Here is a 23,348-nt window from a genome sequence, read left to right as displayed (position 1 = left end):
GAGGGCGAGAGAGATAGAGGGAGAGAGGGAAGGAGAGAGGGAAGGAGAGAGAGAGAGGGAGAAGGAGAGCGGGAGAGAGAGAGGGAGAGGGGGAAGGAGAGAGAGAGGGAGAGGGAGAAGGAGAACGAGCGAGAGGGAGAGGGAGAGAGGGAGAGGGAGAAGGAGAGAGAGAGAGAGAGAGAGGGAGAGGGAGAGAGAGAGAGGAAGAGAGAGAGAGGGAAGGAGAGAGAGAGAGGGAGAAGGAGAGCGAGAGAGAGAGAGAGGGAGAGGGAGAAGGAGAGCGAGCGAGAGAGAGAGAGGGAGAGAGGAAGAGAGAGAGGGAAGGAGAGAGAGAGGAAGAGAGAGAGAGGGAGAGGGAGAAGGAGAGCGAGAGAGAGAGAGAGGGAAGGAGAGAATATGCACATAAATGATTGGAGTAAATAGTTCTCATCCAGTTTGCAAAACCTTAGATTCAAGTGACAGTTGTTGCAGCATCCAACCAAAACCATGAACGCGTATGGATGAATGACTGAGCCTCTCTGTCTCGCAGCATTTCACCGTCCCAGTGAGACTCCTGATCAGATTAAATGCATCCTGACCAACTGTAACCCTAGCCTGGATTCCACAAACACTAAGGTCACAAATCCAAATCATCCAGCTTCACATAACACCCAGGATAATTTTTTTTTTTTTAAAAAAAGGCCTCTGAGATGTCATCTGTAACCCTCTAGGGTCCAAGCAGTGGTGGAATATTATGGAATCAAATAAGGCAAAAATAATTAATAATTCTACAGCTACAAAACTTTTTTTATGTGCACATAAAAAGTGAAACTACAACCTAATTTCCATCCAACCATTATCTGTGCCGCTCATGTTAAATCTATACTATATAATTCATAAATTGACTGTATTTAAACAGCACTTCTAGTCTTCTAGTCCTATCAACCACCCAGAGTGCTTTACAGTACAAGCCATGTTCACCCACAGCGCTATACACTACGTTTTTCTTCTATCACACATCCTTCATACACTGCTAGCAGCCATCAGGGACACATTGGCATGTGTACAGGAAGATTGAACAATCAACCCTCTGGTTAGTGGACAGACCGCTGTATCTCCTGATCCACAGCAGCCTCTAAACCTTTGAGGGGCATAGGGGGGACTGGAGACAAACAACACTGGATTCAAGGTTTTTTAGAATCATATTTTAAGAAAGAAATAACTCGTTGTGCCGTCTTGTAGTTCGCTGTAGCAGCCATCAGAGGGCGACATATCCCCACCTAGCACGGGACAGGTGAGCGCAACACGCGCGACACTTTCAGCGACCACCGTGATGCATCACGGTCCTCGTAGTGCCAGACTCCTCTTTCTAAACAAGAACTACAATTCCACCCATGTGACCCAGCAGCACACAGTCAGCGACGCGTTGACAGGCTGCGGCCTGACACTGTGAGCAGCGTGTGATCCGTGACAAGATATGCGGAACTGCTCCTCCTCCTCCTCCTCGGCATGTCAGTGTTGTGGCTTCCTCCTACTCACTGAAACTTCTTGAGACAGGTTGACAACACGTCGCTGTCGGGGCGGACACACAGACAGCAGAAGTGTGTGCGCTGCGACGCGGGAGGCACAAGTGTTGAGTCAGGATGGACACGAAGGAGCGCAGGAGTTGACGCCAAATGGTTTTATGAAGATTGTGACTCTTTATCAAACCACTGTTGTTCAGTGTTTATGTGAAGCAGGCGTGTATTTTTTTTTTTTTTTTTTAGATAAAAGTTTGTCTTATATATATATATTTTTTTAATTTTGTGAGTGCTTTTAATTGTCCGCTTGAGGCCAATCCAGTCCGATAAGAATAGAAATACAATGAGGTTCAACGGGTACCTGAAGCTGCGGATCGGAGAGGCGGTGGCCCTGAAGCGGACGACCTTCTCCCTCCGCCACAGCGTCATCTTCAACAAAGGCCCCTCGGCGCTGGACCCGTACATCGTGGTGAAGGTGGACGACTACAAGATCGGACAAACTCACATCAAGCAGAAAACCAACGCGCCGACGTACAACGAGGAGTTCTGCCTGAACGTGAACGACGGGAGGCAAATCGAGATGGCGGTCTTCCACGACACTCCGATCGGATACGACGACTTCGTGGCCAACTGCACCATCCAGTTCGAGGACCTCATGAAAACCTCCAACTCGGGGGAGATATTCGAGGGATGGGTGAGTGAAAAGTGAAACCTGTGTCCTGTGTACAGTAAACTAAATATATTTGGTGTGTGGACAAAACAGAACATCATCTTGGGGTTTCGGGAAACACGATCGACATTTTTCACCATTTTATGACATTTTATAATTGTTAGTTGCAGCCCTATAAACAAGATGGCAAACTACACCTGCAAGCAGGTATGGTGGGGCCCAAGCGCCCTGATGCAGCTCTGAACCAAAGGGGCACTGACCACAGGTTGTGCAAATTTGTGATCAGTTAAATACAAAAGATGAGTTGACAACTCTCTCAACTTAATCCAGCCACGAGCCAAGAGCTCAATCCTCCTGTGTTCTGAGAGGAAGTCTAATAACTTGTCACAGCACAGGCCGAATGAAATATTAACATCATCACATCTTAGTGCGGGCAGTACGCACTGAACTGGCACTTTTCGTGTCTTATATATATTGGGTTAGAAGCGTACAGTGTGATCAAAAGCAATAGGATCTGAAACCAGTTAAACCACACACGCTGCTGCTCTGGTAGGGTGTTAATTCTACATGTGAAGACCACAATGCAAGGTGCAAAACAACACATGCACATTGCCCAGGCCTGCACAACTTTCGGCTTCCCTGCATGGACAGACGTGTGGCGTTAACACTTTGTGCACTCTGGTAACGTAACGAGAAGTGTTCCGTTCCATTTAGCCACGCTCGGCTGATGGAGGTATACAGGAACTGAGTGTCCGTCTAAAAATAGATCTGCACACTTGACAACTCAGTTAAAAAAAAACAGGACCTCATCAAAGCTCAGATTAAATGCTTTACGTAAAGTGTCATATTAGTCTAACTCTCCTCCAGACACAGACAAAAGCCCGTTCAAACAGCTGGAGTTTCCCACTTGTCACTTCCTTTGATCCCTGTAGAACTGTAAGCCACTGCAGGTGTTCGCTGAATGTAACTTGAACCTGTCCAGGCCTGGAGCCGGCCGAGGTGGTATCGACTGCGCACCACAACGCTCTCACTGAATACAGGCATGTCGCATATTCTGCAGTCATAATCTCCTCACGCCTGTACAGTTTCTGTCAATCAAGCTTTCGAGTTTTTATTTTATTTTATATTGTTATTGTCTAACCTTTTAGTTGCTATGCAGTGGTCCTTCACCAAAATGTACACAACAAGGACAGTAAAACAGACGTAACAAAGACGTGAAAGTTTGTACAACACTGTACATTGAAGGCAAAGGTCAAAATACCACAAACATATTTATGCATAAATTAGTAAGTCACCTCATTGACCATCCGGACACGTCTGTCTTTCTGACCAAATCCCCTCACACCAGACGTCTGCACCGATCCTGCAGTGCAGTGTGGGACAGTCTCTCGGCATGGCAGGGCGTTAAGACAGGTGAAACATTTATGGTAAAGCAAAATATTTTTTGTCGATACATCGCAAAGAGATTAATTTCATTTCGATCAATCTCCGCGATTTCCTCATAGCATCAATGTGTCAATAAAAACATTTAGTGTAGAATTGAGAAACATATTTACAGTGTGTTTTTCAGCAGGATGAGAACCAAATAAGTTGATTAAAACTTAAAACAAACCTTTAAGACTTCTTTATGCAAACCGTCACTGAGACCCCAGGCTTTGAGGAGGGGAAGTGGTTTGGAAGTGGAGCTTGATCTGTAGTTTTAGTAGAAGTAATTGCTGAGTGCAGTTTGCTTTTGTCACTTCAAGACACACACTTTGACTTGTTATCCGCTAGATATCGTAGCTGTGAAGGCGTTTTCTCATTTGCTGCGCTGTAGCAGTGTCGGGGTGGTGTGTTTCTAACATGAGGCACAAGCCTTCACACGCCCACGTCGCCGTTTATCACAGCGTTCCCACCATCCGATCAGCGCTCAAGGGCTCATGGTTAAATACTCTCTCGCTTATTGGTTCTTATCTAGATGGTTTAGTTATTTTCTTACCTCTCTGTCTGTGCACAGCCCGCACAGTTTGATGCACGTAAACCCCAATGTGTCTCTGCTGCTGTTGAGTGGCCTATAAGCTCAACTTCAGCAGAATCTGTTGGTTACGTAAAGTCCTTCTTTTAACTCGGAGTGAAGTTACTGTCAGGACTGACATCATCCATCTGAACAGTGACCAAATGACCATTTAGACACACAGGGCCAGTCTCCTTTGCCTCCCACCCGACACTACGTGACACAACATTGTGACATCTTTGACTCTTCACTGCTTGAATCATCATTTTTGTGTCCGTGGTGCTGGAGACTTAAGAAGCACTGAAACCGAAAGTGGGTTAAATATGGCAGCTTAACATTTTCAGGCAATGTGTACAGTGGCTTGTTTGACTGAAATGGGCCCCATCCCCATCCCCAGTTTCTAAAACCAAAAAAAAACGTCCTCCTCTGGTAGATGTTCTGCTTTTTCAGCTACAGCATCGTGCTGCCAGATCAGATGTGCTTCCAAATTAAAGAATACGTCCACAATTTTTCAAGTTTGTCTCAAGAAAATGCTCACAAGCCAATTTGTACGGTGAAGACCCATTGTTGTCTGATGTAATGCTTTCCTCCTGTCCCTCCATGAAGCCATTAGGAATATAGGGGAGGGGGGACGGGGTCACAGTCCGCATTCTGTGCAAATTAAAGTTACAGTCTTTTAAGCAAAATAAAAAAATCCCTCTTTGCCCTTTCACTGACTGTCTTTGTTTGCTGGGCTGCAGGTTAGTAACACTAAGTGTGAATTTGAACCTCTGGACAGACTTGGCCTTCCAGCTGAGGTGTCTTATCGGAGGGGAGACGAATATCAGAAACTCACCTACTGCGTTACGGCTTCTTAGTTCTTTAATCAGAGAAAGTAAGATTGGAAAATACCAAACACGGCACACACGTAGAGGAAATCTTCACCATGGACATGCCAGAGTTTCTGTCTAGACAGTAGACTGAGACACGGGATATGAGCAGGTAGCTGGGGGGAAATATCTTCATCTTTCAGATGAAGTGAAATTATCACTTCCTGGAAATTAAAGTCGCTGAATGAGCCAACATTGTGTTGTGTTAGTGTTTTGTGGGCGGTGAATTGTTTCCAGACGTGCTCTTTGTTTAACACAAATACATCTATTTAAGCATACAGTTTCCCTTCAGTGGTTGTTGCGGGAAGTATGTTGCTCTGCCTGTCGTTTTTCTGAAATATACGCTCTGTACATATCTGTAAGTCGTCATCATTCACAGCTGAGCGTCAGGTCACCACAACCTCTGCAACCAGCCCAACCTGTCTGACCCGCTTTGTTGTCTTTCTGTCAGTGTCCAAATTCCTCCGACATCACGTACACACCGAGGAATGCGAAAAAATATGCAATTTACATATCTTCATCTTCAGTGCACCAGAGCTGAAGGAATGATGCTCAAACAGATACCACTGCACATTTATTTCCAACCCTCTTGCAGTTCTGGAACTAAAAATGTTCTACTCTTCAAAGTTTTAAATATACTTTCAAAAATAATCAAATATGGATTTTAGGGGGTAAGGTTGGGTTCAGATGTATGGTTATTGTGTATGCAGAAATACAATTGTGTGTTTGTGTTTGCAGATGGACCTGGAGCCAGAGGGCAAGGTCTATGTCCATATAACACTCACTGGATCTTTCATTGACGGTAAAACTCTCCTTCTCATGCATTATTGTCACTATCCACATTCCATGTTTCCTATTTTAAAAACAGTGATAACCATCTCTACAAACCCAGTTAGTCACTGTCTAGTCTGAGAAGTGCTGCCTGCTGTTTCGAATAGTTGATCATCTGTGAGCCATTAAAGTGGCCATATTGTGTTTTTTTTCAGCGTGTAATTCAGCTTTATGTTATTCAGCTTTGTTGTGCTTGTCAAAGTAACAGAGGCCAAAGTCAGTGGCAGAGGGAAGTGTCTGATACAACTTGTTCGCATTCCTGCCTCCTGCATTTAAATCAGACAAGCAGGAGGTGACCTTGCAGGTTTGTTGAAGGAGAAGCCTGGTCATTTGGTGACTAATTGCCCTCTAAGTTCCCTGTTTTTATCAGTTGCCAGTCATGCTTCACTGCCCTTCCAACTTCATGAAACGCAAACATGTAGTTTATCTCTGAATAATAGAGCTCAGAGGAGAAAGGCCAGGCTTGTTGGGGCCATGGTAACACAGATGAACACACATTATTACTGTCATGAGCTGAGAAATATTTTTTCAACGCGTTGAACTTTAAAGAGCAACTTGCAAAGCTTTTTCTTTGATACTTTCATTCGTCGTAAAAGCCTGTGGGGCTGCTGTTCATAATTCTTCCGTCATAACTTCTGGTAAATCTGTTTCCTAGGGGATCTAAGGAGGTTGTACAAGCTAAATGTGAGTGTTATGAATAATGAATGTGCCTCTTTTAATCAGAGGATTGGACAAAAATATAGATTCCATAATAAAAAGATAATTGAAGGAATGGATGTTTTTCCTGTGCCACAAATGAAGAATTGCATCGTGGAGGAATGAAAGTAGATGCATGATTTCCAAACAGGGGAGACAGCAGAGAGCCTGAGTGCCATCTGAAATGTTTTCTTACTAAAGGAGATCAGCAGTGTGCTGTGATAATTCTTTGTGGGTTGTGTATATATATATATATATATATATATATATATATATATACACAAAAGTTGTGATGTTAACCTATAATGGTTATAGCTGCTTTAATGATAAAACCCAAAAATAGGGATCAGGGATCAATTCTAAACGTTCGAACCTTGGCTTTTGGGTGGTCTTGAGATCTGATCTAGCGTGTACATTTATGACTCATTAGTGCTAGTGCTCGTCTCCTGTTGTTTGACGACAAACCTTTGCTCTCATCTCGTTGCCAGACGATGCCATAGTGAAGGAGAAGACCTACAAGCAGTTTACGAGGAAGCGTCAAGGGGCCGTGAGACGGAAGATCCACCAGGTCAACGGACACAAGTTTATGTCCACGTTCCTCCGTCAGCCCACCTTCTGTTGTCACTGCAAAGACTTCATCTGGTGAGAGAGTCGAGCACCGACGGGTCACTGCTGCCTGCACGCGTCTGTGTAGACTGTGAACCTGACTGTGTCTCTGTCTCTGTTGTAGGGGTGTTTTTGGAAAGCAGGGTTACCAGTGTCAGGGTCAGTACACCTTTTTTCTCCCCTTGTCCCTTTTGACACAGTTACTCAAACAAGCAGACGCACGTTATTGGGTTTGACAATGACTTGGTGGTCTTTTCAGTGTGCACCTGTGTGGTTCACAAAAGATGCCACCAGCTGGTCGTGACCGTGTGTCCACGCATGAAGAAGCCATTAAAAGAACAGGTAACAATAGTTGCCGCTAACACAATCATGCCTCCTCGAAAACAGTATCGCTTTGATGTAATTGACAGATCAGCATGTCCAAGGTCAGATTTCAGGTTCTCATGCATGTTGTTGCTGATATATATTATATATACACACATTGCAAGCAGGGTTATCTTTTGTTATACAGGATGTGCAAAATATAGCCTGTTGGACAGCCCCCTCCCACACATACTAACACACACACAACACACACACACACACACACACAACACAGCTCTGATTAACAGCTGCAGTGATCAGCAAACTGTGTATGTTCCTCTTTCTGGGTTGAGATGGTAACTGAGCTAGAACAGAAGTGAACTACTGTAATTTTCCCACATGCTTGTTGTAGCGTTTCCATATGTCGCTATAAATATACTTGTTGCCTGTTTTAGCATTTGAAGATGTCATTTTTGCTGCGTTGACTATTTTCCTGAACAAGTTTCACAAGTTTTTCAAAAGCAGTTATTCTCCCTATGACAGCAAAAAGAGCTAAATATTTTTCACAATGGCAATTTATGGTCGCTCACAATATGTGTATGCATGGTTGAACGTTCTGTTGCAATGCACAATGATTGACAGTGCGTCTCACCTCAGCAGCCCACAAACCAAGGCTTCAGCATCAACGTGCCTCACAAGTTCAACATCCACACCTACAAGTCGCCCACTTTCTGTGACCACTGTGGCTCACTGCTGTGGGGAATAGTCAAGCAGGGGCTGCACTGTAAAAGTAAGACCCCTGTCAACATCCATGTATCAAATTCAAATGTCATATTTGTGTCCTATTTTTATGAGTGTTTCTGTCCGTGTGGTTTCTCTCTGCAGTCTGTAAAATGAACGTTCACATCCGCTGCAAAGGCAATGTCGCACCGAGCTGTGGGGTCAACAGCGTGGAGCTGGCCAATAAGCTTGCAGAGATGGGTCTGCAGGCAGGAGGACTCTCTAAACGTAACACAGTGGTATGAATGCTTTGGGTTTTTTTGTTCATTAATTTCATAATTAATCAAATGAGTGTTATGTTAACCTTAATGTAAGTGGTTTTTTTGGTTTCTTGTTGTTTGTTTTTGTCCTGACAGACCAAAAGTGACAGTCAGACGAGGGCGCCCTCTGAAAGGAGGGACAGTACAGAAAGTCAGCAGCAGACACCTCGGCTGGGCATTTCAGACTTCTCCTTCCTTCAAGTGCTTGGCAAGGGCAGCTTTGGCAAGGTGGGCATGACGAGACTCGATATTAATAAAATGCTCTCCATAATGAAATGATGACCTGGCACCGAAGGCCCAAATGTGGGGACGCGTTTACCAGAACAAAATGTACATGGTCTTGTCTACAGATAACTAGTTATGTCAGTCTGTATATTTACAACAAAAAATCTCACCTTTTCTGCATTGGCATCAAGGTGAATTCTCATCTGTGTCTGCAGGTGATGCTGGCGAGACTTGAGGCCAATGAGCAGGTCTTTGCTGTCAAGGTGTTGAAAAAGGACATCATTTTGCAGGATGATGATGTGGAGTGTACCATGACAGAAAAGAGGGTGCTGTCACTGGCTCACTGTCACCCCTACCTCACGCAGTTGTACTGCTGCTTCCAGACACGGGTCAGTACACATATATATGCACACATGCACCTGTGACACAATTCAGTAAGCTTTCATTGTGAAGGCAAGCTGCTCATTTTTAGCTACGGTATGTCACTGTTTCTTCAGTTTTTCTTTTTTATTGAAATATCTCTGCAACTTACTAAAATGATGGACACACACTGCCCCCTCTCAGGATGAATTGCTGTAACTTCCCAGACTTCTGGTCTACCATCAGTTCATGATCAAACTATTGACATTGCCATCAGCTTCAGATGTACTTCTTGCATTGTGATTGGTGAACATCATACCAGCTAAACATGGTGCAGCCTCCCACAGCCTCTAGCGTGAATCTTGTTGCTGTTCACTGGAGTTATTTGCTCATTTGGTTGATTATTCCACGTTGCATGTACTGGTCAGCAGGTGGCAGCAGTGCCCCAGTGTCGTGTCTGAGCGGATGAGAGGAAGTGAACGCTGCTTAGCTGGTCTTCCTGGAGCAGACAGGAGACTTGTGTAATCTGCTTTAGTTTAGTTTTAACCGCCGCTAACCCACTTGACCTCAGATCAAAATAGAGGAGCAGCAGTAGTTTTGAAGAATCAACTCAGTGACACTGTTTCTTAAACTGTTTCAAACACTAACACAAGCACACAACAGCATTTACTCCACCAGCACACGTCACCCTGTTTCAGTGCAGTCTCTAAAAATGACTAAAATGTTTTTTGTGAAAGCACCCAAGAATATTTTTTTAAATCCGTACATATAAAAATCGTTTACAATTTTGTCATAAGATGAATATTATTAGATTATGTAGATATTGTCTCCTTTAAAGGATCATTATCTCATTTTGAAAAATTAAAGTGTGCTTGGAAAGAGTGTAGGAGGAGATGAGGAGGAGGAGGGTTGTGGTTGCACCTGTAGTAGACAGTTTACCAAATGATGCGTCTTTGGAGAATTGTCTTTCAATGCAGCAGTTTGTCATCAGCTGTTCCTTTTAACCATTACACCACAAATTTAATCTAATCTTGCATGACCAGACCATTTGCTATTCAAGTTCACAGCAGTTCGAAGAAAGTCTTACAAAACAGATTAGGTTTAACTAAACTTGGCAAATCCGAGAAGCACTGTGACAGGCTCTGGCTGTGGATTTAAAATATCTACCCCAGGAAATAATCTGTGGAGCCAGTTTCTTCTTGTAGGATTTTGTTTTTGTAATTAAATTACACTTGAATCTTGGGCCTAGTGTGGATTTAAAGATTCACTCATTTGTACAGTGACACCACACACAGATCGCTGCCAGTTTTGCAATGTGCAGCACATTCTTATTAAACATTATTCAGGTCATCTCGGGGTAAAAAAACCAAAAAAAACCAGACCAATCTGAGCCACAGAGCAGTGAAGAAGAGTCAGCTGTAGCTGAATGTCCTGAACACTTCAGGAAGCTTTATGGGCAGAATTGTACATCACATTCTCCTGCAGTTTTTGTTTCTTCCCCAGGGTCTCATTTTCTGGATCATATATCGACCAAAGTCTGTAATGAGGAATAAAGATTAATGAGTTTGATCAGCATTTTTTGCCCCGCTGACTTTAAACTGTCGGTAATTGCACAAGAATCCATTAAACAGACATGTGAAATTTATGTATCCTCCTTGAAGCAATCTCGACCTGCCTGTGGTCAGTGGTTCCTGGATTGTTATAATAACACGGGAGCTCCTGTGAGGCCCTCGTGGTCTCGTGGTGCACGTGTGTGAATGTTCTCCCCTTGCTTGCTTTTTCAGGACCGTCTCTTCTTTGTGATGGAATTTGTGAACGGTGGCGATCTCATGTTTCACATCCAGAAGTCCAGGAAGTTTGAAGAGCCGAGAGCATGTTTCTACACGGCAGAGATCACATCTGCTCTCATGTTCCTGCACAGCAAAGGCATCATCTACAGGTCGGAACCAAGAAACCACATGCTACAGTTGAATTCACTATCAAAAAGAGTTGAGGACATACATGTCCACAGAAAGGTCTCCAAATGTAGAATGGGTGGTTCATTGCTTTATATAGTCATTTAGTCTAGTGTTAGTCTTTAGTTTAGTCTTTTTGAATAATGAAATAATATTTTGGTTGTGTGAAGAAATAATCCAATGGGTAGTGAAAAGGCCAGTTTTTTTTCAGATCTGATACAATAATACCTGATAATATCATAAGGATTATTGATCCATTTGTGTTAAGAGACCAATGACGAATGAACAAATGAAATTGAAAAATGTGGACATTCATCAAACGGGGCTAAAGTAGTTTCATAGACGTTTTAGGATACTGCAGTTTTAAGAGCTTGACCCTTATTAGGGACTAAAATTCAGTATACTGTGCCTTGGCCTCTGTTCAATTTTGACTATTTGATCAATCTGTCTTTTGCAAATTTGCCCAACTTTATGAGCGGGAAATACAAAATCTTGAGTCTCTTGTTTCTAGAATGGACATGTTAACCTCTCAGTGTCTTGTTCAGACATTATTTTCTCACTTTCCATTTCAGTGGAAAGGTCAGTGCAGTTTAACAATTAAATCTGTTTCATGTGATTTCGTCTCGGTCACCTCCAAAAACTATGTAGGTCCATGAAAGGTTTTCCGTCTCTCTTGCAGCCAAACACTTGCATTGTGCATTCAAATGTTTAAATTTTAAGCTCATTATCGCCTATATTTTACTCAAGGGTCTGGTCACGCCCACATTCTATGATAACATAGTGTCATAAAGTACATAACAACACATTACAATTACATTTTTATATGAATATCATGTTGTTGCTCCTTCCCCTGTCTAAGATATCCAAGCGTATTCTGTGAGACCTTTTCAGGAGGCTGTTGTCTATTCGCAGGGAGTTGGGTGGCAGAGCAGTGGGCTTCCTGCCAGTTCATGGTGATGATAAGGAAAGGGAGGGGGGCATCATGTGAGCTAACAGTAAATACGGAGTTATATTTAGTGGTCCTTGTGTTCTGTGTCAGCCTGCACCACATAGCATGACTGTCACCTTAAGAGGCCACATGCACTTTGCATGCTACAACTAAGATAACAATCCAAATGGCAGCTTGGCACACCACAGTTGTAGCCTTTGTCAATGTTTTGTGTGACAAAAATGTTTTCTCATGACTCGATCAGGTGAAGTTGTGCTTTGAGGCCTCGACGGTGATACTTGGTAAAATGGTTTTGTTTTAAATTTGCTCTGTTTTTTCATGATAAAAAAACAAACAAAAAAAAACATACAATGGGTACGAGAGTATTGACACTGAAAAAAACTTAAAACAGTCTGAACCCAGATTTTCTGACTTTAACAATTTTTAAGTGAGAAGTATTAGCCTACATCAGGTAAGCACAGGATTATGAACAGCTGCCCAATGTCTTGCAATCTTGCACAGAAGTCTTATAGGCATAAATACAATATGTTGCAACTGTGCCTGAGAGGTGTGGATTTGTGGTTTACACCTGTTTTGACCCCAGAGCAAAGCAGTTGATAGTGAAAATCATGGATTTGAAAATTAAATTACTTCATCCCAACATCTTATTTTAAGAAAGTATTAATTCGTCATGCAAAAATACCCGACTAATAGTGACTGACTCGTAAAACAGTGGCATAACCTGAAGCTGGTGTTCATTTGCTTCCAGATGTAGTATTACCTCCTTACCACTGTCAAAACCCCAAAATCATTCAATGCGTCATACTCTTTGTCAGCACTTCCTCTTCTCTTTCTTTGGAAATTTTTATTGTTACGTTACTTAAACTCTTTCTCAAGTACACAGACTCAGTGTTTTCGAGTTCCGAATGTTTAGTGTTACTGTAGAGTCTACCGTAGCCGATTGACCAACTTCCCATACAAAGGGGTTCACAGTCCAAGACAGACTTGTTCTTCCGGTGTGATGAGGCGGGTCGGTGGAGCAGTCCGGGGGCAATAGTTGCTGTAGGTTATTTGCATGATGTGTTTTTGGCCTGTTGGGCTGCGACGCACAGGCACGATGAGCATATGAGTGCTTATGGTGCCTGTCATGGGTCAGTGTTACACAATCGGCTTACGGTAGAGAAGAGCAAACCAGATTAATCCAACCAGACCTTGACCATCAGCATGCCTACATTTCTGTTTCTGTATTTGTCATCCTAGTTTGAGGGAATCTAAATGTGAAAAAAAAGAAGCCAGAATCCTGTTATCATTTTTTGTTGTTGGAACAGGCAGGAAATAGAGAAATAATAGTTGTTGTGATTTATTAGCATTAACCTGTTTTATTACATAATATCTTCTGGTTAGCTTCAGTCAGGCCACGTCTGTAAAATGACTTTTTTGTCAAGTCGGTTCTCCTGATCACAGATTACAGCTCGACTCCAGAGCTCACACTCGGCAGCTTAAATCTCTCAGATTACGACGCACCAGCTGACATGAACACAGAACAGGCGATTTTTTTTATGAAGGCTTCGCACATGCACAGTCAGCAGTGGTAAACATACTTTTTTCTGATATTAAAATACATTTTATTTTTGATTTGGTTAATATTATTAATTATCCATTTCTAAGATGAACATGTTTGTACATTATTGGTAATGCAAAATGATTCCCCTCAGCAGGGTTATTCATCAGTTTAACAACACAGAACACAACAGACAAAACTATACATTTTGTAATGTCATAGAATAAAAGGCACACATTCCTGCTAGTTCTTCAAATGGTCCTTTGATAAAAACTGAAACGATTTTTTTTATTATTATTATTATTATTAACTTAAACTGTTATGTTCAGTCTGTTTTATTTTTATAGCCAGAAACTGCATTTGACTTCAACAGTTTTACATCAAACTTCCTCTCTGGTGGGAAAAACATGAGGAAACCTCAGGGCTATGGATGTGAAGCAGATGTTTAACTATTGGGCTTTAAGAATGATACTTTTCTAACTTTGCATTACTTTGAAAAAACAACTTATAAGCACACAAAATGTGTTCCAAATTGTATTCAAGAACAAAATAACAATCATTCTACTTCATTTAACTCCAGTGCAGCTGACAAAATCCAATTTACTACAATCTAAGTTCAATATGTTGCACACAAACAAAAAAACCCTAAACAATAGCTCAAGCTTTGCCTTTCCTGGAATCAGAATACATACTGACGTCAGAGCTCTTTTTCCCTTTTGCCAGCCTGAGTGGTTGGTGAATGCTTCAGACTTTTCCTGGCTGCCATGTAATGATCAGGTCTGTTGGTGTCTCCCACAGAAACTGTCCTCTGAGGCCTTTTTGTTTTTGTCTCACCACAAATTTCCACCTCCACCCGATATAATTAGAAACAACACCCAGAGGCTGCGACTGGACACTGAGCACAAGCTGACATTTTTATTCATGTGTTTGATTAGCTTCACATATTGATCCATCTAAATAAACGTCTTATTCTCTGCCTTTCTTGCTTTTCAGGGATCTAAAATTGGACAACGTTCTTCTTGACAAAGAGGGACACTGTAAGCTGGCAGATTTCGGCATGTGCAAAGAAGGCATATTTGATGGTGTGGCCACGGCAACTTTCTGTGGGACCCCGGATTACATTGCCCCAGAGGTCAGTTTCTAGTCTTGCTCTGAACAACATGATGGTATACTACATGATGGTTAATAAGTATTAACTACAGACTGTTGGATCCTTTCCCCACCTCATTTATGATGCAGGGCATTTTCATATATTTGCCTGCTGACTGCAGCAGAGAACTAATTCAAGTACATGAATTTCCTGTAGCGTTGGTTCCCTGAGTTCATATGTTCCCAGTCCGTTCCTCTCACATCACACCACCTCACTAAAAGCAAACTCTGTGGTCTCTGCCCGTCACTCCGAACTCCTTCCTGACTAACTGGAAGGCAGTGCACCTGTGGGGTCAGCGTGTGAATGCTGCTGTTTACTCAACAAACCCTCTTCAGAATGCAGGTTTACAAGCGTGGTTTGATTTCATGATGAGGGATTAAGATGGTCCATGTCCTTGCGTTTGAGAGATTTTTCTCTGACCAAGACTGTGCGTCTGGATTTATGAAAAGCTTCTTTGCTGCTCTCCACACTTACTTCTTTGTGTAGCCTCAGTGGAAACACACTAATCAAACACATCTGCAAACTGAATCTTGTGGAGTGGGTTTAAGCTTGCTGTAAGTATGATGAGCTGTGATGGGTAACTTTATTGGTATGCTGTGTCATGTTTCCCACAGATCCTCCAGGAGATGCTGTATGGCCCATCTGTTGATTGGTGGGCTCTGGGGGTGCTACTGTATGAGATGCTGTCGGGACACGCCCCCTTCGAGGCCGAGAATGAAGACGACCTTTTCGAATCCATCCTCAATGAAGAGATTGTCTATGCATCTTGGCTCAGCACAGAAGCAGTGAACATACTCAAAGCTGTGAGTCTGCATCTATTCATTTTTGTATCCACAGTAAGTGATTCACTGGCTGAATCTTTTTTTAATGATGGATAAAGTCGGGTAAAGCTAGATTGACGCCAGACCTTGCGGTTGCATTTGTCATTGTGGCAGATATTTAACCTCCTCAGACCGCCTCTGTTGGACTTACCACATTTACACAATTGCAGGAAATGTTTGTGAACTAATCACAGAGGAAATTATTGTCTCCCTGGATTTATGTCCAGCATTGTGGGGACATGACGGCGTAACTCGAGCCTGCAGTAAGATATACTAAGGTATCAAAGGTTTGACCTGCTCTGCTCTTTTATTTATTGCCCTTTAGACTGACTGACACTGCAGAGTGACTGGCAGCCCTATGGAGCTCTGCCAGCCAGCTGTTTGGCCCTGCTCTCTTACATAACTATATTAAGGCATGGTCACTGCCCAGCCACAGTACACACAAGCTATAAATACGCCTCCTCCCTCCGTTTCCTCCTCTTCTTGCACCCTGCTCTCCTCCTCTTATCCTTGGTCTTGCGCCGGCACGCTCGAAGGAACGCCAAACCAATCTCCTCTGCTGATTTGTGTCTCAGCTCCCAGTGTCACACGTTACATAAAGATGCATGTCAGTGTGAGTGGATTTGAGCGCTGTCACACTATATTTACTGGAGGTTCATCCGTTGCAGGGTTTCCCTATGTTCATATAAGCAATTTCATAATAGTCATGTTGCATCTTGTCCATGTAGTGATGATATCGATAGAAAATATCACCAATGTTGAGGTTGTTGGTTTGTTTGTAAAATATAATTCATTTTCAATAATAACTGAAGCTTATTTTAGTGTTTTTTGGGTAACATCTTTATGGTTGAATGCACTTATTGTGCACTCTGTCACTTTGGACAAAAGCATTTGCTAAATGAATGTAATGTAATGCTGTAATAAGGTAGATACTGATAATCAAATAAAGCATTTATGAGGGCCAAATCAGACAATTATATTATATATATATATAATAGATTTTTGATTAATCAATTAACCATTTTGTATATAAAATATCACAAAATAGTGAGAAATACCAGCACAATATCTCAGAGACATGTTCACAAATTGCTTCTATTGTTTGACCAACAGTCCAAAACCCAAATATGCTAGATTTTAAAAACATCAAATACTGGGTTCAGTAAATGTTTGCTATTTTTTCTTAAATTATTATTGGCGTAAATTTTTTCTTCAGTTGACTAGTTGATTAATAAAATCAATAATTTCAGCACAGGTACTCCTTCCTCTTTGCCATGGAAAACATTTTAGGGCCAGGCATGAATAAAAAATGGGAAGAGGTAGTTTTTTTTTTCCATTTTGCATTTTTAGAATAAAGTCTAACTGTTGAGAATAAAGTTGAAATGTCAAGAATAAAACTTGAAATTTCTAGATTAAAGTCAAAGAATATATCAAACTACTAGCGTTAGAGTATATGACCGCTTCCATAAAAATGAATCAGTTTTAGTTACGAGTAAATTATCTTTTAGCTCATAAACAAAGTGTGGTAATCGATGCTGGGACTTGATGAGATTGTGCCAAAAACTGCATCTGATTAGAAAGAAAAACCACACATGCTCGGAAAGATGGAACACTGGCAGCTCACATAGCTGTCAGTCGCTCCTCTAACTGGATTTGATGGACCAGAGGAGTTGGACTTTATTCTTGATATTTCAATGTAATTCTTGAAAGGCCAAAAAATAATAAAAAAATTTGATTTAGATTGACTTTATTCTCAACATTTCCACGTCTTTACTCGAAATAAAAAAGGGAAAAAAACATGCCTTCCCCCTTATACCCTCCTGTACATTGCACTGTATCGTTCTACTGGTGTAATGGAGAAGGGCTTCGTCTAGTAGAAATGATGACATGGCATGTCTGGTGGTGAGGATGGCACAGTTGACATGTAGCCATGGAAAGAGAGCATCAGCTTCAGCTTTTCTTCATTTTTGCCATCTGTAGTCTCCTGAACTGATTGACCCCTGCTGGTCTGTCCAACTTCTTTAATGTGTTTTACCCTAATGGCTACAAATCACCTCATCAAAATCATGCTTGCGGCTGCAAATCCCTGCATGCAGCTGCATTAGCAGTCATCTGAAATGTTTTTTTGCCCTATCAAAATGATATGTCTCGATGTTCGCGATGATGTGGTAAACTCAGTCCATCAGGTTTCAGGTCTCTGCAAGTTTATTATCCTGGTGCTCGTGTATGTACTGGGCAGAGAAATCTGACTGGAAGCCGGGAGAACTAATAATTAAACTCATGTAACTGCTCCAAACAAACACTACTGTGTTTTAAGTTCATCACCTCCTCTTTATGGTTTCACCTCCTGTTTTTATCTCCTTCCTCTCCCTTCTCTGTGCTGTTAAGGCCAAGCCTCTGGTAGTTGATAGTGTTTGGAGCTGATATGGCCAGCCATATTAATCTTTTGAGTGAATTTGGTTTAATGTGGCTGCTGTCACTGTTCAGATGGAAGCTCATTCATTTGTTGTGGCCTAGTCTGAATGTCACCGCCAACCCTGGGGTGTGTTCAGACTCCTCAGCCAAGACGGAGCTGTCCAAAACACACCATTTTTTTCCACTTTCTTCCCAAAGGCAAGTTAGAGCAAAGTTTCCTTTCATTTTGAGTTTGTTTTGTGTGGGCCTCTCCCTCTGTCCCCCCACCTACTAAATTTATGTTAGTAGGTGGGGGGACCTAGGTGTTCTATTGTTTTGTTGTGCACAGCACCAGGAAGCTGAGACTCCTGCTTTATTGAACCTACAGTATTTGAACTGTGCCCTACACTGTGGGAGGTGCCAGACAGTTTGGGTGTGTTGCTAGGAGGTGTGGTTTGACTGGATGTCTCCTGGCTTGAGTCCAGTTTGGCATTACTCCAAAAAACAACAACAACTAGTCTGATCCAGTTGAATAAAAAGCATCACCTTTCCTCACTTTGAATAGATTGTGAATCAACATTTTTTATTTGATCCTGCTTTGTTTATGTTGGTCTTTCAGGTTATGTTCATATTCTTGACAATGTAGGTTTTTTTTTTTTTAATCCTTTAAGTCTTAAGTGTCTGTGTATTCATCCATCTTCTGTTTTTCACAGTTGTTGACCAAAAGCCCTGCCCGGCGTCTGGGCTGTGTGGCTTCAGAGGGCGGAGAGAGCGCTGTGACCAGTCACGTGTTCTTCGCCGACATTGATTGGGAGAAACTGGAACGTAGACAAATTGAGCCACCTTTCAAGCCCCGGATCGTAAGTCACATTAATGACTCTATTGATGGCATAATAGTGTGTGTATAAATGACAATGAAGACACTCTGCAGACGTTACGTAGTGTTTGACTTTTTCCACCTTGTAGCTGTGGCTGTGCTTTTTGCAAAAATAGTTGCTGTTGATTAATTACCGTTCATTATTCTCCTCCAGAAAACACCAGAGGACGTCAACAACTTTGACCCAGATTTTACTCAGGAAGAACCCACCCTCACGCCCATTGATGACCCAATGTTCTTTACCATCAATCAGGAGGAGTTTCGTAACTTCTCCTACACTTCACCTGAACTGCTGGAGAGCTAAGAGTCTCCTCATTGATCCACCAGTCGTCTTGCACCTGTGTCACTCTTGTCAGTGACTACGGCTTTGTTTAAGACGGTTCCCAGCGGTATATGTACAGTATGACGCTGACAAACTCTCCAAAGAGTTCAAAGGACAGAGCGTTCAGCCAAGCACATGTTCAACTAGATCTGGGGCTGCACCTGATTACTCTTAAGCACTCCTGTAATTCTTGAAAACGATGAAGTCACCAGCTTTTGAAATGACATTTATTTTCACGGCATGACTGGGATACTTTCATGCAAGTGTCTGTATCTGTATTTGACATTGTGTTGTAAATTTGTTTGACAAAGTTGTACAGCATCAGAATTGTATGTGACATCTGCTTTCATACAGATGGATGAGTTTCATTCCTGCTACTTCAAATGAAAAGCTTTTTTTTGGAGCATAATGGTTTGTGTTTAATTTTTGGCTCTAGCACTGTCCATAGAAATGAAGAAGTCAAGAGCTAGTTTTAAGCAGAGATTCCCAGAAAAGTCGAGCTGCCAGTTTAAGTCCTGGAAGGACTGAGTGAGCTGGTGAAATAGTTTCTCAATGACGTGACCCGACAATGGAAAAATACAAATATACACAGACCAACACACACTGGCTTAGTCCCCTCACTTTCAAAATAAAAGCTAAAACTTTGATTTTACTTAAATACAGCAAATAAAACCCGCAATATATCCAACTCAACTCAATTCCTTCGCATCTGTATCAGTGCCGTATAATTTGATCAACCAGGCATTTTCTAAATGATGCAAGATTTCTTCTTAGGAGAGAGCTCTGTGAGTATTCATGGTGACGGTGAAATACCATGAAGTCATGAGATTTCACCACACAGTTACCTGAACAGAAGTAGAGTGTCGGTACAGCTTTTGGCAATTGGCAGACGCAAATGAGTTTTGGTCTGTGTGAAGGTCACTCGTCTACTCCTCTCTCCTTACACACTCTTGCACTCAATAAACGCAGAGTCCATGAAAGCTTCCAGGTCCGTGGTCAGACTGCCAGGGAAATGGGAACGTGCATGAGGCCAGTTTCAAACATGCAAATCTGAGAAAGTTACAGCATATTTTACCCACTGAACACCTCTCTGCGAGAACACAAAATGGAAACTCGGAGGACGTAGAGTGTTGAGAGCCTTCTGAACTCATTTTGTCTTTGCAAACCATCAGAGAGTAAACAGGAAACCTCACAGCGTCATTACTGTCGCCTTTGATAGAAAGGGGAAGACAATCATGCTTTTTTTCCCTGCAACGTTGAGAAGTGTGAATGCAGTACACTGTGCAGTTGGCAGCAGAAATTGAAACAGTTAAAACGACAACAACAAAGGGGAGAAGAGAAACTTGAATTAAGTGGAACCTGGTGTGTGCCCTGTGCTGAACCTGCTCAGACTTGAACAACCCTGACCTCACAGGATGGATATGGAGGCTTCCTGTTAGTTTGAGGGAGGAAGTCTTCAGGCTCCACATCACATCTGTTTATCTCCTCAGCCCACAATCCTGTGGAGGATTGTGCTGCTAAATACTGTAAATCGGTGGCTTGAGATGCAAACATGCCTGTGTTTAATGTGGAACCAAAAACAGTGCTGCTATACTTTGAACGTAAAACAAAGCTGCTCTGCTGATGCAGAGTTATGTTTACTTACAAAAACCACACAAGCCATAGGGCTCTTCCTACCTGGATCCAATCCCTGATTCACCTTAAACATCACTTAAACTCAGGATTTATACGCAAGTTTAGTAAATTGAACTCAAGAGTAGCCGACTAATCTACCGTAAACTTTCTCTAACAAACATGAGGTGTGTTCTGTTCAGCGACTGGTATAGTGGATTAAACTACTTTTTGTTTGCCCGTTAATGTGGCCCCGTTGGCCAGCTTTCCTCGGGTGATGTCTGAATGAGAGGAGAGATTTAGGAGCCGTGTCTCCGCTTTCATTACGGAGACTTACTGATGGCTGCCAGCAGTGTCTGTGCAATGCTTGATGGAGTCAGTGTTTGACCCTTCTGTCCGGCCTGTTTGATTGATACCTCAAACGCAGCAACAGATAACGACTAAGACACACAAAGACATTGCCCAAGTTATTACTGTACCTCGAGAAATCTTTTTACTTCCTTCATTGTTCTTTACATCACACATACCAGTTCCTGTGGTTATTACATTAGGTCATGACTCACCCTGTGTAGGAATTACTGACAAAGAAAATACGATCCCTCCAGACAATGGCCATTAATAACATTACAAGGACAATGCAGTAATTTAAACATTGGCCATTCGGAGGTGTCGTAATGCTGTTAATACTAGCAGTGTTGTGTAATTGAAAATAAAAGCCACAGAGAGAATGTTGCTCAACATTTCAAACCGTTGGCTCTTCTAGAGATGACAGACTAGGCCTGGAAGTTTGTGAAGGTATCATGCGCTCACCTCTCTGAAGTGACCAAGCGCGCAGACAAAGGTGTGGCTGTCACCTTAGGCAATGTTCAGACAATCATAAAGTCAGATAATTGACAGAATGACTAAATAAATAAACATTTGCTATAGTTGAGTGATCACATGTAACACTCGATGTTGACTTTGGTGTTGAATACAGACTCAACCACATGGGCAAAATAAAACTGTTTGCTCAGCCATCTCTGGTGAAGCGCAGAAGCTGGCAAGAATATATCCTGATGAATCCGGAAGATCCATAACATTACCGTCATTGGGCAGTTTATGAAGTACAGTACACTTAGCCAAAATAAATCAAATGAAATGAAAGAGTTCTGTAATGAATCCTCCCTTTGTGAAGGTTAACTGCTTTGGAGAGGTGTTGATTCACTTGTTGAGGATGTAGTTCGTGGTGCTGATGACCTGTGTTGCATTATTCAGGTGCTCTTGTTAGTTAGCCTGCCCTCATTGTTATAACTTTGGTGGACAAAATAACAGAAATGTGTGTCTATGTAATAATGCAATATACTCCAACAGCACTACAAACTGACCATAAAGGTAATTCAACCCTCTCTAAAACAACTTCAATAAAAACAACACTACAACATTCATGTTGGTTTATTGCAGGATGAGGATAGTTTTTCCTTACAAACTTCCAGCTGGGTGTATGTGCGGAGCTTTTCACTGATTTCATAAGTCACATTGGTTTACATGACCAGAAATTAAATTTCACAATATGATAAAGCTAGACAAGGTCTGCCTGGTCATGTATTTATTTGAACTGGAGTCAGTCTGCTTCTCAGCCACTGACACTGAGGTGTTGCCCCACTCAGCCAACAGTTCTGGGAAGTGACATCCAAAGCTCGGTTTGATTGTCATTGCCAAATGCAATAAGTGAACTGTGCTCAGTGAGGGGATAAAGTATTTGTAGGCAATATAGCAAAGAGACAAGTAGTTGGGGAGTGTAGTGTGCTCTGATTTGGTGTGACTGTTAAAACATTTTCATTCCATTTTCCTTTTCAAAAGCAAGAGTGGACATGTCACATGTGACATGGATAACAACCAAGTATGACCAACAGTGGTGAAGGAGGAGGGGCCTGACCGGGCAGACGTCTCCAAAACAGTACAGGAAAATTACCAACACCATCTGCAAGCCAGTGAGAGTGAAGAAGAGGCCACCATAAATCCCTCACATACACCTTGATAATACATATTGTGCAAAGCTCTGGATGTGTGAGCTTGATACATTTTTTTCAAGTTTTTACATTCAAACTCTGTATTTTAAGTCATCGCACACACACACACATACGGGTCAAATGTTGTGAAAACATGGGTAATCCGGTGCAATGAGGTGATGACATAACAACCAAGAACACCACTTTCCCCTTTTTGTATATGATGTAAAGAGTTAACACATGAAAAAGTCTTTCCTGAAAATTCTATACACGCATTTGGAAACAAGAAAAGATCTAAACTTAACTCAGTTTGAACCCTGAACAAAAATCTTTTGTTGGGCCCCTTTTGTGACTATTTGGCTTAACACCACTTTATTTTGGAATAAGTACAAATACAAGCACTGCAGGGCCATACGATTATACCTACTACTCCAGAGCCTGACCTAGATAACATTGTACTTAACTGATTCAAATTCCTTTACAAATCAATTAAAACACTTATAGCCAGTTGACATTTGAATCTGTGGTTGTTGGAGCTTTAAGCGTTCCTTAGCTTGAGGTGTCTCATGTTTAGTGTTTTTTATAAAATAAGTATTACCAACACCAAAGGTGAAAGGGAAGCAGATGATATAAAACACCCCAGAACTCC

At 42.0% G+C, this 23,348-nt stretch overlaps 1 protein-coding gene across 4 annotated transcripts; it reads left to right on the top strand.

The window, feature by feature from the left end:
* The first annotated feature begins 1,443 nt into the window (after positions 1-1,443).
* prkcha (protein kinase C, eta, a) lies at positions 1,444-19,509 on the top strand. 4 transcript variants are annotated; one of them, XM_047337792.1, is made up of 14 exons: positions 1,444-2,193; positions 5,770-5,833; positions 7,047-7,200; positions 7,289-7,323; positions 7,424-7,506; positions 8,128-8,257; positions 8,353-8,486; positions 8,604-8,735; positions 8,924-9,121; positions 10,877-11,031; positions 14,530-14,668; positions 15,301-15,489; positions 18,615-18,761; positions 18,933-19,509. In XM_047337792.1, exons 1-14 carry the CDS (start codon positions 1,843-1,845, stop codon positions 19,080-19,082), a joined length of 2,061 nt encoding a protein of 686 aa, XP_047193748.1. In that variant the 5' UTR covers positions 1,444-1,842; the 3' UTR covers positions 19,083-19,509. The 4 variants fall into 4 exon arrangements, with proteins under 4 accessions (XP_047193748.1, XP_047193747.1, XP_047193749.1 ...); XM_047337791.1 differs by having other exon boundaries at positions 8,125-8,257; XM_047337793.1 differs by having other exon boundaries at positions 1,447-2,193; positions 8,948-9,121.
* The last annotated feature ends 3,839 nt before the right edge of the window (positions 19,510-23,348 follow it).

The sequence above is a fragment of the Scophthalmus maximus genome, chromosome 15 (genome assembly GCF_022379125.1).
Source record: "Scophthalmus maximus strain ysfricsl-2021 chromosome 15, ASM2237912v1, whole genome shotgun sequence".
Taxonomy (NCBI): domain Eukaryota; kingdom Metazoa; phylum Chordata; class Actinopteri; order Pleuronectiformes; family Scophthalmidae; genus Scophthalmus; species Scophthalmus maximus.
This window is presented reverse-complemented; position numbering and strand designations above follow the sequence as displayed.

Excerpts from the sequence above, each read along its gene's own strand:
- prkcha (XM_047337791.1), top strand. The coding sequence starts at position 1,843 with ATGAGGTTCAACGGGTACCTGAAGCTGCGGATCGGAGAGGCGGTGGCC. Across the intron at positions 7,324-7,423 it reads GCAGGGTTACCAGTGTCAGG|TGTGCACCTGTGTGGTTCAC; the intron begins GTCAGTACACCT and ends TGGTCTTTTCAG. Across the intron at positions 14,669-15,300 it reads CGGATTACATTGCCCCAGAG|ATCCTCCAGGAGATGCTGTA; the intron begins GTCAGTTTCTAG and ends TGTTTCCCACAG.